This window comes from Peromyscus eremicus, chromosome 2 (genome assembly GCF_949786415.1).
Source record: "Peromyscus eremicus chromosome 2, PerEre_H2_v1, whole genome shotgun sequence".
NCBI lineage: Eukaryota > Metazoa > Chordata > Mammalia > Rodentia > Cricetidae > Peromyscus > Peromyscus eremicus.
Window position 1 is genome coordinate 141,592,708 of NC_081417.1, and position 17,702 is coordinate 141,610,409.

General features: G+C 41.0%; 1 protein-coding gene across 22 annotated transcripts in view; it reads left to right on the forward strand.

Annotated features, from left to right (window-relative positions):
• The window catches only part of Pum1 (pumilio RNA binding family member 1), a 125,289-nt gene that overhangs the window by 60,545 nt on the left and 47,042 nt on the right, over positions 1-17,702 (forward strand). For 18 of the 22 annotated variants that reach the window (XM_059255053.1, XM_059255052.1, XM_059255056.1 and 15 more), the window contains 2 exons: positions 6,909-7,075; positions 9,154-9,424. The exons of the other annotated variants lie outside the window; for them this stretch is intronic. In XM_059255053.1, the coding sequence (XP_059111036.1) occupies positions 6,909-7,075; positions 9,154-9,424 (438 nt within the window). The remainder of the gene's footprint in view (positions 1-6,908; positions 7,076-9,153; positions 9,425-17,702) is intronic. 22 annotated transcript variants of the gene reach the window in all.

Sequence of the window (17,702 nt, forward strand, 5' to 3'; positions counted from 1 at the left end):
GCAAAACAAACTCCCAGACTTCCTTTGAGGTTCAGCAGAAGACTCTGACAACTGCATTGTTCTCTCATTTACTGTGGATGCTAGCTAGCACGCAGATGTGTATCCCCAGCTTTTAGGGTTGCAGGTTTTGGTATAATGAGAAAAACTTGAATCCATGAGTCAAGTCTCAGTCCTTTTTAGCTTTTATTTTTTTGTTCCTGGAATACGTTAGTTCTCTCCCTATTTTCTGGATTCAGAAGTAGTTATAAAATCACAGGAGTGACTCATTTTGAAAGCCTATGGGTGACATTGCCTATCTAAGGACTCTGTTGTTGGTTTCCTTATTTTCTTCAAGGAGGTTGAAGTCTAGTTATTAAGAACAGAGTGCTACCTACCGTGTAGTTTATCTACTGCACACATTGGGTTAGTGACAACTACTCAGATGAACCGCAGAGATGTTGGAGGCTCTTCACAACGTGTGTTAGGCTCCTGCTTTCTGACCTGAAGAATGCGTACTTGGAGCTTTTCATCTGGGTCACAACAATTTGGCTTGAGAGGCTAGTATACTATAATTGATTTTGTGAAACTTGGGATATTGTTTTACATATAGAAACCAGGGCTTTGAGTCTCAACTGAATTCTTCATCTGTATTACAGGGATAATTAACATTCAAGGAAATCTCAATAATAATGTAACAAAGTATGTTGATATTTAGTTAGTGTGCATCAATAATATTAGCATCACCCATGGGCTTAGGATCCTAGGCCCTATCCTAGGCTCCCTGAACTGAAACCTGCTTTTGTTGTTTTGGGGACAAGGTGTCACTGCATAACCCAGGCTGGCCTCAAGCCCACAGTCTTCCTGCCTCAGTATCCTGAGTGGTAGGCTTTCAGGAATGTGCCACCATACCTGCATTTTTAATAAGCATCATGTGGGCACCCCACCCATGATTCACATGTATAGTAAAGCTGAGACACTGTTAGACTCTCCTTGGAAGATTATATCATTAGGATAGAGCGTCTTGAGTTTTTGACTAGCTCCACAACTGAAACCACATGCTGTAGTCTACAATGTCAGACTTACAAAGCAAACAAAACAAAACTGTTTTTAATAAAATGGAACCTTTTTTGCCTGAAAGGTTTCTTTTTTCCTCTTGGATATCATGGTAGGTGCCTGCTCCTCTCACCTTTCTGCACAGCAGGAATTGGGTGGTCAGGACCACGGTGCCTGTGCAGGTTTTCCTTCACAATGCACTTTTTTCATCTTGCTCTGTCTGAAATCAGAGCATATTTCAAATGGGTTCATGTCAGACTCGAACCACTGTCTGTCCTTTTTCAGTGCTGCAGAGCACGATAGTGTCTCAGTCAATGAAAGGTAGTTGCTGCATTTTTTTGTACTAATTTTAGAAAAAGAAGTTGATTTTTTTTTGAAGAATTTTAATTTTAAAGATTGCCTTGTTTAATCCTTGGAATGACTCTTATGGACCATTAATTGATAGATGCAGAAAATAAGGCTCAGAGGCAAAGTAGGGGTCCTGGGTTCAAGTTTGGTTTTCATTTCAGTTTCGCCTGCTTTGGCTTTTGCTCTGTGTTGGCTTTTGAGTTGGGTTCTCATCAAGTTGTTCCACAAGGCTAGCAGCTGCAGACACTTATTTTCCTGATAGTGAAAGTCTGTTTCTATCAGAGGTGCTACCTATTGTACTTTGAAAAATTTTAATTTAAAAAATTTGGGCTGGGAACTGGAGAGATGGCTCAGTGGTTGAGAACACTAACTGCTCTTCCAGAGGACCAGGTTCAATTCCCAGCATCCATATGACAGCTCACAACTGTCTGTAACTCCAGTTCCAGAGGATATAACACCCTCACACAGACATACATACAGGCAAACCACCAATGCACACTAAATAAATAAATAATTAAAAAGTTGGGGGTGTCTTTTGGGAAACAAGTGTGTACAAGACTTAGTCTAGTCAGCACCATCATGTTCTTCTACAAGTAGGTACAAACTACTGCTTATTTGGTACAGATGGAGGAGTCTCTGATCTCACTGAATGGACCTTCCACCATGGGAAATTTTGTTCTAAGAACCCCGCAGTGAGAGGATTTCTGTTTCTGAGTTCTTTGGGAACAAGAGAGATGTTTGGACATATCCTCCTTTATAGTTCTCCAGAAGAGGCTAAGCGGGCAATGCACAGGCCACCGCTGTGCTTCGTGGTTCTTACCAATGTCTGCTTGTCTCCTGGCTCTGTGGTAGCTAGCAGTGGGGGACGTTCTTCCACCACTATGGTGTTCTGCTGTCTCTCAGGAGAGCACCCTTTTGTTCCCACTGTAGAGATTTTTTGGTTTTTCGAGACAGGGTTTCTCTGTAGTTTTGCGCCTTTTCTGGAACTCACTTTGTAGACCAGGCCGGCCTCGAACTCACAGAGATCCGCCTGCCTCTGCCTCCCGAGTGCTGGGATTAAAGGCGTGCGCCACCACTGCCCGGCTCCACTGTAGAGAACTTGATAGGGCCTGAATGCTCGTGTGTTGTCTACACTACTAGTGTTTGTTTTTGAGCACTACTGTTTAGGGTTATCATCATTTTAAAGAAACCCATGCTAAGAAGGATTCCAGTGATCCTCGCTTGTTTTGTCACTCATTCATGCATTCGTACATTTTTACATTCATTCAGCTCATAGGGTTTCTTTCTTTCTTTCTTTCTTTCTTTCTTTCTTTCTTTCTTTCTTTCTTTCTTTCTTTCTTTCTTTCTTTCTTTCTTTCTTTTTTTTAATTAGCATTGTTTGTGTACTAAGTGACAGGACAAAACAAACCGAGAGCACAAACTTACCTTGTCTTTTTAATTTTTCTGTTGAATCTTAATTATGTTGTTTTTGAAGTGTTGGTACTTAAGAGAGCTTTTAGGAGCATTTTCAGACCAACTAAATCAGAATGTGTGTGGGTGGACCCCAGGCACCTTAAAATTTTGAGATTATGGTCATCAACCTGGACTATAGAACCACTTTTAAGTGACTGCTCTGGGAGGACCATATCAGTTACATGCTTGTATTTGGTAGTGTTTCCAACTCTGGCATCCTATAATAGTGTTATATGCATCTGCTCTGCTGTATTTTTACATGTATATAAAAATAACATTTTTAAACATTGAAGCATTTCACTGCTGTTTATAACTATTTATTGAACAAGATTATTCCTGCTTTATAGATAAGAAAGCTAAGACTCAGAGATTAAATGACCGAAGTCCTATGGCCAGTATGTGTTGGCAGATAGAGAACACAGAATAGATTGAGTGCACCTGTTCCAATATTTTCTGAAAGACTTCATAACTGCAGATATCTCACCTTATATATTATTAAAAAACCACAAAGATGCCAAAAATTAACACTTTTATACTCCTTTTTAAATTTTTTCCCCTATTTTAATTTTATGCTTATGGGTGATTTGCCTGCACATTTATCTGTACAATGTATGCATGCAATACACCTGGAGGCCAGAAGAGGGCGTCGGATTCCTAGGAACTGTTTTGACCTGCCATGCAGGTGCTGGAATTGAACCCAGGTCCTTTGCAAGAACAGCTAGTGCTCATTACTGCTGAGCCATGTTTCCAGCTTTTCTGTGTTAGACTCTTCATAAGCTGTTTTCTTCCTTCCTTCCTTTCCTTCTTCCTCTTCTTTTTTAATAAAGGACAGTGTCCAGTAGCACACAGGCTGGTCTGGAACTCACTGTGGAGCCTCAGTGCTTCTGTATTCCTGGTCATCCTCCTGTTTTATCACCTCTGTGCTGGGATTACAAATTTGACTCTCCCACCCAGCTAGCTTCTCACTTTTGGTTTTTTGAGACAGGGTTTCTCTCTGTAGCTTTGTGCTTTTTCTGGAACTCGCTCTGTAGCCCAGGCTGGCCTCGAACTCACAAAGATCCGCCTGGCTCTGCTTCCCGAGTGCTGGGATTAAATGCGTGCACCACTATCGCCTGGTGGAAAAAAAATTTCCCTCCCTCCCTCTTTTTCTCTTCTCTTCTCTTCTCTTCTCTTCTCTTCTCTTCTCTTCTCTTCTCTTCTCTTCTCGTTTTTCTCTTCTCGTTTTTCGAGGCAGGGTTCTCTGTGTAGTTTTGGTGCCTGTCCTGGATCTTTCTCTGTAGACCAGGCTGACCTTGAACTCAACAGAGATCCTGTGGCTCTGCCTCCCAAGTGCTGGGATCAAAGGTGTGTGCCACTGCCGCCTGGCCGGAAGAAACATTTTTTATGATCTTGAACCCAGTACTGTCTTTAGGTAGCCGTTGATCTGATCTTGGCATAAGGCAGATTTGATCGCCAGCTATTTTTGTTGTGTGTCATTGTTTATTTAATGAGCTTTTTTATTTTTAAGTAAACTGGATTTGTGCATGTATATCTATAGGTCTATACATACACAAGTGCTGAAGTTTGAAATGTTTTCCATAGTTTCTATAAGTGGAAACACACCATGAAAATCAACAGGTAGGAACATCCGTCAGGTCCCTTACTGTCTAGTAGAAAGAGTTGCCAGTGCTCTACCAAAGATTTGATGTTTTGATATGGGGAGAAAGTCAGGCAGCAAATTGTAGGAATGGATTTTACAGGATTGGTGCAAACTAGTCCACCTCAGGGAATATTTTGAAAATATAGCCCTTGGCTGTGAAATTAATTATGAAATTGTTATTGGCTGTGTTTTCAGTATAAGCCAGTGAGGAAATAGATAGGCTGAGCAGGTTTGCAGGAAGCCCTTGTGAAGGTTGCTACTGAGTGAGAATGCTAAAACATGAGCTGCCACTGAATAAGTCTCCACCAGGGTCTTGCTGCTGGAGGACGACCTTCCTAGTGCTCCTTTCTCCTAGTTCCTGTACGGTTTTATGGACAAGGCTTTTGAACTCCTTGGGAGATAATTAGAGCTGAACGGTTTCTCTTCGAGCTGCAGGTTTGATTTATAGGCTTGTAGAGATTCTTCGTGTGATACTTACTGACCATTGACATTAATGGTTTCTTCTTGCCATTGCAATGATATTGTCACCATCTAGACTGTTTTAATGATGATAAAGACAAGATGATGAAGTTTCTTATTTTGGCATTTTGGTTTCATAGGAGGTTTTGACCCTTACCACTAAAACACTTCTTGGTCATATTTATTGAGCTTCTGCCAGACAGTGTATTCATCTTTATAGCTGTAGCTATAAAAATGAAAACTCCTTTTGTACTTCTCTGCACTGTGGAGGTAGCTGCTGTTTCTGGTTATTTTGCAGGTGCTCTTGGCCTTCAGAGCCTTGTCTTCCCATATTTGCATTGAGGTCTCAGGGTGCTCCTTCAGTGCTTCTGTGTTCCTAAGCTGCGTGTTGTTAGAGGTGCAGTCTTCAAGGCCCATCCCGCTGTGGCCACTGTTGTGCTTTACTATCTGGATGCCACTTGAGGCTATGCTGTGGGTCCTAGTCACACGTGTTCCCATTTTCATATCCACAAAGGCTTTCTTCTTCTGTGTGTATTTGAACAGAGAATGACAATAAAAGGAGAACGAGCTCTGAAATAGTGTCCTACAGTCTGAGACCGTCAGACTCCTGCATTGTAGTTTCTGGTCAAATGACTTCTGAACTCTTTGCAACCTGCCACCTTTCTCAGTCTGCTCACAGCTGTCTGCTACTCTGTGCTCCATTAAGTTCCGCTGGAGTGTAGCTGGTGATCTGATGTTTGATGTAGAAGTGCTTGTCTTTTGTCCACTTGGCTTGCCTTGTACCAGGAACTTGATTTTGAGCAGTGTGCGCTTGTTTACTCCATAAAGCAGTGGTGGGAATAGCAAGATTGCTCCTCTCATTTTATAAAAGTGAAAGTTAATTAGTTCCCTGCAGTGTCAGGGTCTGCAAAGCTTTCCACCATGTCAAGTCCACAAATAGTTGCTTTCCTTTTGGGAGTCAAAGCATTTCCCCCCCTCCTATATCTAAGACTTATGCTGGATGCTAGTAAGAAGAGGTACGTTTACATTTCTTTAAAAGGCAGGACCTGAATATATCTGGTACCCCATCCATCATAGTAGGTGTTTGAGAGTGTGGAACATTTCAAAAGTAAATTCTCTTGTATAAAATTCCCCCAATTATATCATTAAAACTAATTTGCATTGAAATATGTAGGTAATGGAAGATGATTTTTAGCGTATGCTTCTGAAAAGAAAGATTTAATTTATTTTGAACCATCTTTTTTAAAAAGTCAGTGTTGGCTGGGTATCTGGTGCACACTTGTAATCTCAGCATTTAGAAGGCTGAGGCAAGAGGGTTGCCAAAAATGCAGGCCAACCTGAGCTTTGTATGTAGTGTGTTCCAAGCTAGCAAGGGACAGCAAGAACCTGACTCAAAAATCAAACAAACAAACACAGATCCAAACCAAACAGACAAACAAAATACAAGAATGTTTAAGATTTGGTGCAACAGAGGGTGGAACTGGGATGGTAGTGTGAGTTAGCAAGGTTTATATCCCCACTTCAGGTCGAGACTAATCGAGTTAGAATGGTTTCAGCCCACATTGTTTCATATTTAGAAGTAAAGGAGGGGTTTATTTAGGGTAGTGGGAAGTCATGATTTTTTTTTTTTTTTTTTTTGAACAGGCTTAATGCTATCCCTGTAAGAGTCATGCTAGACAGATTTGAGAGTTGAGAAGTTGAGAGTTACACAGTTTTAACTGGGCTTTGGACAGAAGAGGGGGTTGGGCATAGGGGGAGTACATGGTATGATAAGATGTTCTCAGTTCTGTAACATACCTGTTTGTCTGTCTTCCCCCATTTGGCAAAAAATTCTGCAGTGTTGCAGCTTCCGTGTTGTTTGTAAACAGACTGTAATGTCAGAAGTGGGCACAGTCTTGTTTCCGTTAGCATGTAGTGTAGTCTGGTGTCCACAATTAGTTGATGACGAGTAGTGAAGCTGAAGCTATTTTTTAAACAGGGCCCAAGGGATGCAGACAGTGATGAAAACGACAAAGGTGAAAAGAAGAACAAGGGTACGTTTGATGGAGATAAGCTAGGAGATTTGAAGGAGGAGGGTGATGTGATGGACAAGACCAATGGTTTACCAGTGCAGAATGGGATTGATGCAGACGTCAAAGATTTTAGGTTTGTATATTTTACACTTCTGATTTCTGGATGTGGGCTGTGGGTTTTTGTTTTTATTTTAGTCCCTTCCTTCCTGTTTCTTTAAAATAAAAAAAAAAATGGATCTAGTATAGATGATGCCATAGAGGTGTAAACTAACTGGTAAGGTGGAATTTTCTAAGAGCTGACCATGTTTGATGCTTTTCCCAAATGGTAGAATTGCATTTGTATGGGGCTGGGTTCGCAGAGTTATTCCACGGAGGAGATTTTAGTAGAATACTCAAACTTCGGTCGGTGTAGGTGTTTTGGAACTTGCCTAAGTTTCTACCACACCACTATACACTAGTGTCCCCTCTCACATTGGAGGGAGGAATACCTGAGAACTTGTGCACCTTCTCCCATGTCATTTGTGTTCAGCAGTTCCATTCCATGTAAGTAGGTCAGGCATCAGTTACTTGAGGTTGAAGAAATAGAAGTTCAGGTGCAAAGTAAGAGCGGCTCACTATGTAACCCAGGCTGGCTTTGAACTTGCAATCTTCCTGCCTTGGCCTCTAAGTGCTGGGATTTCAAATGTATACTGCCATGCCCAGCGAATGGTTTGTTCATAATCATATGTCCCATGGATACCTCTTATCCCATCTCTGCTCATGCCTGAGTTGCAGATTTTACCCTATAATAGAACATACATAGTATTATACATTTGTCTTGCACAATTGGCAGCCATTCTTGTTTATATAGACAAGCTTTAGTTATGGTATGTAATCTCAAAAAGTCTATAAAAACCTTTGTTGAGTGATACACATACAAATAATTTAATGCCAGTCTAAAGCTAATGGGTGTTTATTTGAATGCACATACAAACATGCATTTTACACCCTCCTAATACCCACTAGTATAAAAGATGTATTTTGCATCATTTGCAGAACAAAGTACAGTTGTTTAAAAGCCTAATTTTGTATGTATTGAACATATATAGAATTAGAGTCTTTGAAATTTGAGGCAAAGGGCAATAAATGCTTACCTATGTTCTTGGGATTGGTTCAGATGGCCTCACCTCCTTGTATCACAAGCACCCTGGCGCAATGCTTTGTGATATCTGGCTGTGGCAGGAGGTGGTTGAGGTGGTGGTGTATGTGAAGGAGCATGACAATGCTTTTAACTTATACCAGCTGTATTCTCTTTTTTTAGAGATGAAGGGATTGACTGTAGGCATAGGCGGCTCTCTTTTGCCTGTAATGGGTTTGGATGATACAGTCATTTAACATAGGGTTGTGGTGTATCTCAAGAACCAGTAAAGTACTCATTTAAACTCGTGGCCCAATCACCATTGGTGCCCTCTTTGCTCTTTGGAGTGTGGTGACATGGAGGATGGAACATATGTACACTACCTTAAGTTTAGCATTGTCTTTGGAGTAGGAGCTTGTGGTCAGTAATGAAGCTTTACACATTTTTGAACTGATTTGCTTCTTCCATGTCTTTGGCAGGTGGGAGTAGTGTTCAGCCCTCGTAATAATATAAATAATACCTGAAAACCCTTTTATTAGAATCATTCTAAGAATTGGATTTTCTTCTAGGAACTAACTTTGGGTGTTTTGCTTTATTTTGAAACAAAGTCTGTGTGCACTCCAGCATGACTTTGAAATTTGCACTGAAATCGTACTGGGATCATAGGTGTGTGCCACTATGCCTGGCATCGGAACCAGCCTTTGCAGTTTGCTCTGTGTTTCAAGAGGAGCTACTGCTCTGGTGGAGTGTATTTATTTACCCATGTGTTTCAGTTGACACTTGTTTTCATGGCTGCCACAGGATGCAGTTTTTTTTAGCTTATTCTGTTTCTTCAATCTAGATTCCATGGTAAAGGTATTATATGTTAATAGCAGATGATACAGGTTCAAGAGGTGTCTAGGAGGGAAGGCAAACACTAGAAGAATTGTTCTAGAGGCTACAACCCTGTAAGCGCTGTCAAAGATCTCTGGTTATTTTGCAGAGCTAGCTTTCAGGACTGTTAATGAACTATGTCAAGGACATCAACTGGGGGTTGCTGTAGTGTCCCTCCCCGATCAAAATAAGCTTTAATGCCCTTTACTTTCTCTGTTTAGCCGTACCCCTGGTAATTGCCAGAACTCTGCTAATGAAGTGGATCTTCTGGGTCCAAACCAGAATGGTTCTGAGGGCTTAGCCCAGCTGACCAGCACCAATGGTGCCAAGCCTGTGGAGGATTTCTCCAACATGGAGTCCCAGAGTGTCCCCTTGGACCCCATGGAACATGTGGGCATGGAGCCTCTGCAGTTTGATTATTCAGGCACGCAGGTACCTGTGGACTCAGCAGCAGCAACTGTGGGACTTTTTGACTACAATTCTCAACAACAGGTACAGTGTGTGTCTTTGTCACCCTTCTCCTTCCTCTCTAGCCAGTACATTATGGGGGGTTGGATGGGCAAAGACGTTATCATTTTAGAATGCCATCAGCCAGCTACTTTTGGTCCAGCAATGAAATAAGTTTACAAAGCTCATCTTTCTACTCAGGAAGCTGGTTCTTAGGCCAAAGTTGCTGGGGAGAAAACACCCTGCTCTACATATATTGTGCTTGGCTTGTCTCTCCTCACCCTGGGGAATGGATGAGTATCCTCTCAAATGCTAAGTTACACTTGGAGGATTTCTGTTGTATGCTGTTGCTGGTTTATTTTGTGTTAAAAATAATGAGGAGCTAGAGAGATGGCTCAGTGGATAAGAATGCTTGCTTTGAAAGCAAGATGATCCAAGCCCAAATCTCCAATACTCTTGTAAGAGCTGGACATAGCTGTGCATGCCTGTAACCCTAGTATTGGAGGCCGGAGATAGGCATATCCTGGAGCTTGGTAGCCAGACTGACAGTCTAGCCAAAACAGTGAGCTTCAGATTCATTGTGAGACCCTGTATCAAAAAAATAAGGTGGTTTAAAAAAAAACAAAAGGTGGAGAACACATGTGAATAATACTAGGGAACTTCCTTAGTATTATTCACATGTTCACAGAGGCACATGTACCCATTTCTCAAGTGTGCATATCCTCTTCCTCCCAAAAAAGGAAAATGTATAAGATAGTGAGCTCTTGTGTCCGTTATGTCAGTATAATAATACCAACTCATTCTTATCATTCATGTCTTTTGTTTATATAACACACAGAACAGACAGATATGTTTCAGAATAATTGGAATATGACTAATTGAGCGTGTAAAACACTCTGTAAGGTCTACAATTATTATTTGGTGCAGGTGCGCACGCGAACATGCATGCATATCTGTCATGAGAGCCAGAGTGTGTGTGTCTGTCACTTGTGCATGCACCTGCAGAGGCCAAAGGAAGATGTTAGATGCTTTCTTCTTTGCCTCATTTCCTGAAACAGGGTCTCTTCACTGAGTCTGAAACTCAGCACTTTGCTTAGTAAAGCTCCAGTTATCCCCCCCCCCCTTTTTAAATCACCCCACTCCAGTGTTGAAGTTACGGTGCTCAGCCATCCCGTTGCATTCTTTGAATCCAAACTCACACTTGCACAGTAAGTGCTCTCACCCACTGTGCCATTCCCCCAGGCTCAACTCTCTTCTTCTGTTTACAGGTTTCTAGAAAATTCTGTTTGTGAGTTTACAGTTCCGTTTTTTGAGGCAGTGTTTTGCTATGAATCCAACCCTGGCCTGGTCCAGGATGTCCTTGAACTTATCTTCTTGTCTCAGCCTCTTTTTTTTTTTAATTTTAATTTTTTGTTTTATTTTATGTATGTGGATGTTTTTTGAGTGTGCATGTCTGTGTACTATGCATGCAGTGCCAAAAGAGGAAAGGAGACTGGAGTTAGAGGTGTTTGTGAGCTGCCACATGGGTGCTGAGATTTAGTCAGTTAAAGAACAGTCAGTGCTCTTTAACACCAAATCACCTCTTCAGTCCGTTTTCAGCCGCCGTGCCCCCAAACTATGCCATCCATTTTTGAAGGCATAGTAGGACCTAATTCATTAGGAAATCGGCTACCAGTGGGAGCAGGCAGCTTCACAATCCACAGTCTGTGTCGTTGTGTAACTTCTTAGTTTTGGACTGGGATGCCAATACGGATTGTAAGTGAGAGACTGCAACGTTTTTGTCATTTAACTTACACCAGATGAAGTTTGATTGGTAGATAAGTAGGTAACCTTAGGAAGTTTACCAAAAGAAATCCCTTTGAAGTATGCTGTGTGTATTTATGGCTGTTAAGTTTTTGTTGCTTTTGGTAGTAACTGGTAATGGAGCCTGTGCTATACAGATGCATAGGGCTGAGCCATGAGATTTAATTAGCAAACTCTTTTTTCCATAGAAAGAAAAGTGTAATTGGACATTGTTCTCTCTGTAGCTCCCAGTAGCTATGTCCAGCTCCATACAAATTGTCTCTCTGTTCTTTTTCTCTTCTTTTTGGTCCTTACTGACTCCTTGTTTTCATTTTCCATTTTCTGTTTTAATTGAACCCTTTTTATTTAAGAAGAGTTTGTCTCCAGTGTTTTGCTGACAAAAATTTGATTCTCTTTCATTTAACTGTTCTTTACTTCATAGTCAAGGAGTTATGGTCTTTTGGTTTATTAGTCTATGGTTTCACTTTACCAGGAGTTTGGGAACTCGCTAATTATTAGGATTTAAACACAAATGAACTTTTGTATGTATCAGAGATAACAGTTGTGCAGATGTACAATGTCTTGGGTGGCTTTTCCACTGGCTAATTTAAACAGATTTGCACTTTGGAACCTGTTGAGTTATGGCTTTTCATAGATCTTAGTTTTTGCAGTGTAGGGGTATTGCTGTGTGCACAGAATGTGATGTGGACATTATTGTTTTATCCCATTTCTTAGTTAGTGTTGTTATTGCTATGATGAAACACTATGATCAAAAGCAAGTTGGGAAGGAAAGTTATTTGACTTACACTTCCACATTGCACTCTATCACTGAAGGAAGCCAGGACAGGAACTTGGAGTCAGGAGCTGATGCATAGGCTATAGAGGGGTGTTGCTTACTGGCTTGTTCCTTATGGAGCTTTCTTATAGAACTCAGGACCACCAGACCAGGGAAGGCCCCACCGACAATGGGCTAAATCCTACCACATCAGTCACTAATAATGAAAATGCTTTAGAGCCTGGTCTCATGGGAACATTTTCTCAATTGAGGTTCTTTCCTCTCAGATGACTATAGCTTGTTTCAAAGTTGACGAAAACTAGCCAGCACATCCCGTGTACCCTAATTATTGCTTTTCCCCCATTCATGGGGACATGCTCAACTCCTGAGCTGTATTGTCACCCTCAAATTAACTGTTTTTTTTCTTAGTAGATTGTTTTTAAGAACTCCTGTCCTGGGTCCTGGGTCCTGGGCACTCAAATAACATATGGTAGTCATTATCCTAAGATTTCCCAGAGGTGCCTGTAGAGAAGCTAGAATTGTTAAGGAGGAAGCATCATTTGACAGTTGGTGGGTGTCATCTTACCACTCTAACCGTTCTTAGATTTTATGCTTTTATATATTTTTATGTAGTTTTGCATTTTATACTAGTTACTTTTCTGCTACTGTGATAAAACACTTATGACCAAGGCAGCTTAGAGAAAGAAGGGGTTTTGAACTTCTTCTTCTTCTCCAGGAATGAGAGTCTGTCATTTCAAGGAGACATGGCAGCAGGTGGCAGGCATGGCTGCAGGAAGCTGAGGGCCGAGGGCTTTTACTACAAAAACAAGAGAGTGAACCAGAAGTGGCTTGGGTTTCTAAACTTTAAAAACTCACTTCTTAGTGATGTGTTTCCTCCAGCAAATTAGCACCTCCCAAACAGCACCATCAACTAGGTTTCAAGTGTTCAAATGTCTGAAACTGTGGCGACCGTCTCACTCAAACCACCACACGTCACATTTACTCCTTTTACTCTTTCTTCAGGGCCAGCTGGGTCACTCTACTTTGTTTATACGTACTCTCCATCTCCTTTGAACTCCATTGTATGAGGTGTCTCACTTAAGAGCTAAGAGCACAAGTGCCTTATGCTTCGCCTGTGTTGTGGTAACATGTTGTGGTCTTTAGCAGTTTGAAAGCTATGTGAGAGCTTTCCTTCAGCAAATGAGTCTTTAGGGAGCCATTCCCTATTCCTGTTATGTCTAACTGTTTCTCTTTAGTTAATATCTACTTTCCCAAATTAAAATTTGAAATTATATGATACCCAGGAAAGTGTTTGGATATTGTTGGAAGGTTTGTTAGATAAGACTTAGTAATACGGTATTACTGTGTAATGGACAGAAAAGTTATTCCTTCGATCACATGAACCATTTAGGTCACTGTGTTGCCATCTGATCAAAAACCATAGCCCTTCATATCTGGGAAAATATTCTTTTGGCACCCAGCTTTATGGACTGATTGAGGGAGATTGTAGATTTGTGGGCTATGTATAATAACCTTTAGTTGTACATTTTTCATCAGTAGCCAACTACATCTTTGAATAGAGCAAGATATCCTACTTGGTTCTCTTCCTGGTTCTGTTTAGTCATTAGGATGCATTTCATCATTTAAATAGTGCAAGGTAGCTCTCCGTGATAAGAGATGGGATGGTGCTGGAGAGATGGCTCAGTTGTGGTAAAGCACATTGTTGCTCTTGCATAGGACCCGAGTTAGGGTTCCGGTATCCATGTGGTGTCTTAGTTAGGGTTTCTATTGCTGTGAAGAGACACCATGACTGTGACAACTCTTATAAAGGAAAACATTTAACTGAGGATGGTTTACAGTTTCAGAGGTTTAGTCCATTGTCCTCATGGCAGGAAACATAGCAGTATGCAGGCAGACATGGTGCTGGAGAAGGAGCTGAGAGTTCTACATCTTGATCCACAGGCTTCAGAAAGCATATAAGACCTCAAAGCCCACCCCACAGTAACACACTTCCTCCAACAAGGCCACACCTACTCAAACAAGACTACACCTCCCAATAGTGCCACCCCCTATGGGCCAAGCATTCAGACGCATGAGTCTATGGGCACAATACCTGTTCAAACCACCACAGGTGGCTTTCAACTGTTTGCTCGTAAACCCCCCACTCCCACCACCACCACTGAGATCTACTGTATAACTCTGGCTGTCCATAAATTTTCTGTGTAGACCAGGAAGGCCTCAAATTCTGTCTGTCTGTTAATGCTGGGATTAAAAGTGTATGCCATTTAATGCCCTCCTCTGACCTCAGTAACAGGTGTGCCCATATGTACATTTTCCACTTATGTTGTGGTCACCACAAGCATATCTCTCTCTCTCTCTCTCTCTCTCTCTCTCTCTCTCTCTCTCTCTCTCTCTCTCTCTCACACACACACACACACACACACACACACACACACACACACACACACACAACTCTAAGAAAACAGAAAGAGATGAAACCATTCATGTCCATACCATAGGACCTTACTGGGAGGAAGAGTTCTCTAGTCTCTAAAGGAAAGAAAAACTTCTGGAAGAATTGTTGTGAGCTCCTCCTTATTTCTTATAAAGCCTTATTTCTGCAGGAAGAAGATGAGAATTGAAAATACTCCTGGAGTAAATAGTATAACCAAAGCCTAAAATGAAAATGATCAGAGGTGTGTTCAGCTCGACTGGTAGTTTGGAATGACTGTAAATAGATACTATGCATTTTTACTAACAATGACATTTCTTAGGAGCATTTTTTTATTTTTTAAAAGCCAGAGTCTTGCTATGTTATCTTAATTCACCTAGAACTCATGACCACCCTGCTTCTTTCTATCTTTCAAGCACTGAGATTGCAACTGTGTGCCTGCACTTGGAATTTTAGGAGGAATGCCTTAATTTTTGTGGTTTGGAAATGTTTGTGTAGAAGCAGGTTTAGGTTATGTTAATTAGTCTGTTAATTGTTGACTCATGAGTCCTTCAGGAACCTTAGATTGTGCTTGAAACAGAATTGTATTCAATCATTTGAGATAAGTGCTATCAGTCAGGAGGAATCAGTGATGACCAAGGCCATCTTAAAGGAGTGGTTTGGTTGTATATTGTACTGGTGACAGAGCAGAGATGGGAATGATGGATATACAATCACAGGATAGCTGGAGTGTGAGCCTAGTGTCAGCCCGAGATTGCAGTGAGAATTGAATCCAGGTCATGGGGGTCTGGCTTGAGCCAGGTGTGTCTCAGACAATACCTCAGACACCTGAGGGTTAAGCTGGTCGTCTGTGCACTTTCGTGTGATCACTATATATTTTTCGGCACGTTTTGCTCTTTGATTTTGGGTTCTATAAATGAGGAACAAAGGGTAGTCATCTTCCTTTATTTTGGTTTATTTGTTTCAAATGGTATGACAGTTTTATTTGTGTTTAAGAGGAACTCATATGGATATTGACGTTATTAATAATCTCTTGTTCTATTCCTTTCCATTGTGATGTTTACGTTTATGAAAGTTTTACTTCAATACATGATACAGAGTACCTAGGGAATAGGGGAAAGGTGGTTTTTGAATCAGTCCATTTTATTCTTTGGGCTTTGGATGGTTCAATTTCCTCTCTGATCACTGGTGCTCATTGTGAACCTGACCTCTCAGGGTTATTTACAAGAGCAAGAGTTCCAGAAATCCTTTGAGCAGTTAGGTGATCCCTGTAGCTTGCTTCCTGGGATGTTTTGTTTTAGGTGTGAGGGACCAAACTAAGCTTTTTGTGCAGGCCCAACAAGTGGAGCTGCCTTTCTAATCCATAGTGTTTGAAATATGCTCGTGTGTGTGTGTGTGTGTGTGTGTGTGTGTGTGTGTGTGTGTGTGTTGTGTATTTTAAATATATAGTGTTCAGAAAGGGTGCGGAGGAAACATTACATAAAAAATATGTCAAGATACTTAAAAGGAAAGTTTAGATTTGCTTCTTTATACATATGAAGTATTAGCTCATAATGAACATGAAAAGGATTTTGGAATGCTTGTGGTGACCACAACATAAGTGGAAAATGTACATTGTTTCCATCTGCTTGTAATAATTTTTAGGGTGTAAGGCTTCCCCTCTCCCACCCCACAATCCCATTTGAAGAACATAATGAAGAGATTTCAGGTCCAGAGAGACATTCATTAAAATAAGCCTACAGGATTGCCATTTATGTGAAAGGGTTCCCAGTTTAAGGGTATTTTCTCTGCATGATAATTCTTATTGATGTCTTTCTGGCGTGTTCTTCTTGCTTTCTTGCTTTTCTCTCTTGCCCTCTTTTTGGTTTTTTTTGAGGCAAGTCCTGGAACTTGCTTGTAGACCAAGCTGGCCTTGAACTCACTGAGATCTGCCTGCCTAATAATACTATGTCAGCACAGGTTAGTCAGATGGTTGATATGTTTTATTTAGAACACAGTCAATTCAAAAATAGCCTAATATATCGTGAGACAGGGTCTCGTGTTACTGGGACTGACCTAGTTAATTGTGTAGCTGAAGGCCTTGAACTGATCTCCTATTTCTATCTTCTGAGTGCTGGGATTATAGGAGTGTACTACATATGTCTCACAAACTCCAGCTTGGCGGGGAGGGAGCAGTGCTCTCTTTTCATCAACCAAATGCATGTCCAACACTCACATTCTCTCTCTCTCTCTCTCTCTCTCTCTCTCTCTCTCTCTCTCTCTCTCTCTCTCTCTCTCTCATTGCTTTATTAGTGCTTCATTAAGAGGCCATGAGTGTGTTTTGCTGTTGAGACAAAAATCTCTCTTTGTAGCTTTTGTTGTCCTGGTACTTGCTATGTAGCTCAAGCTGTCCTCAAACTCAAAGAGATCTATGTCTCTCTGTCTGCCTCCTGAATGCTGGCTATCACACTGGCTTATTTGAGTAGCTTTAATGTAAAATGTTTTAAATTTACAGGTAGCAGTTCCATTAGTGTCTTATGAGTTGTTAAGAAGACTTGATATTGACTAGTGATAGGATGGTTGAAGATTACCTCAGGTTAGTTTTAATTTGTTCAGTCATGCAGAAACATTGGTTTGGTAGAGGATTGAGTTTTAGTTTTCATTTGAGATCTCAGAAACTATTTACCTTGGAATTAAGTTCTCTCTCTTATCCTCCCACTCCACCCCCACCCACTTTTTTTTTTGGGGGGGGGGAGATGGTTTCTCTAGCCCTGGCTGCCCTGGACTCATTATGTTACCTGACTGGCCTCTGCTGGCATTGAAAGTGCAACACCATGCTTGATTGAAGTTAGTTTCTTATCTGCTAAGGAATATTGAATTTTTTAATATAACGTTCATTTATTTAATGTGTATGGGTGTGTGGTATGCATGTGTGTATATGCACTGGTGACCCTTGTCTCAGACACACAAACAACAGTAAAACTGGAAACAAAAAGAAAAAGATGAGACCTTCTGGACCCTAGTTCCTAGGAATACAAAGGCTTTTGATATGTAGATTTGTCTTTTTTCTTCGTTCAGCTTTATCCAGTTTTCTTTGAAAGGAGTATAAGAAAACTTTTTCTATAATAGCTTAGCATCTTTCCCTGTAACTTTCAAAATTATTGTGTGTATGAGAGAGAGAGAGAGAGAGAGAGAGAGAGAGAGAGAGAGAGAGAGAGAGAGAGAGAGATTGGTCACAGGTAGTCAGGCTTGGGGCAGTGCTTTTAGCTCACATAAAGGACTGGCAACAACTCTAGGAACTAGATGTTTCTTTTCTTTGTCTCTCTGTTTGGTAG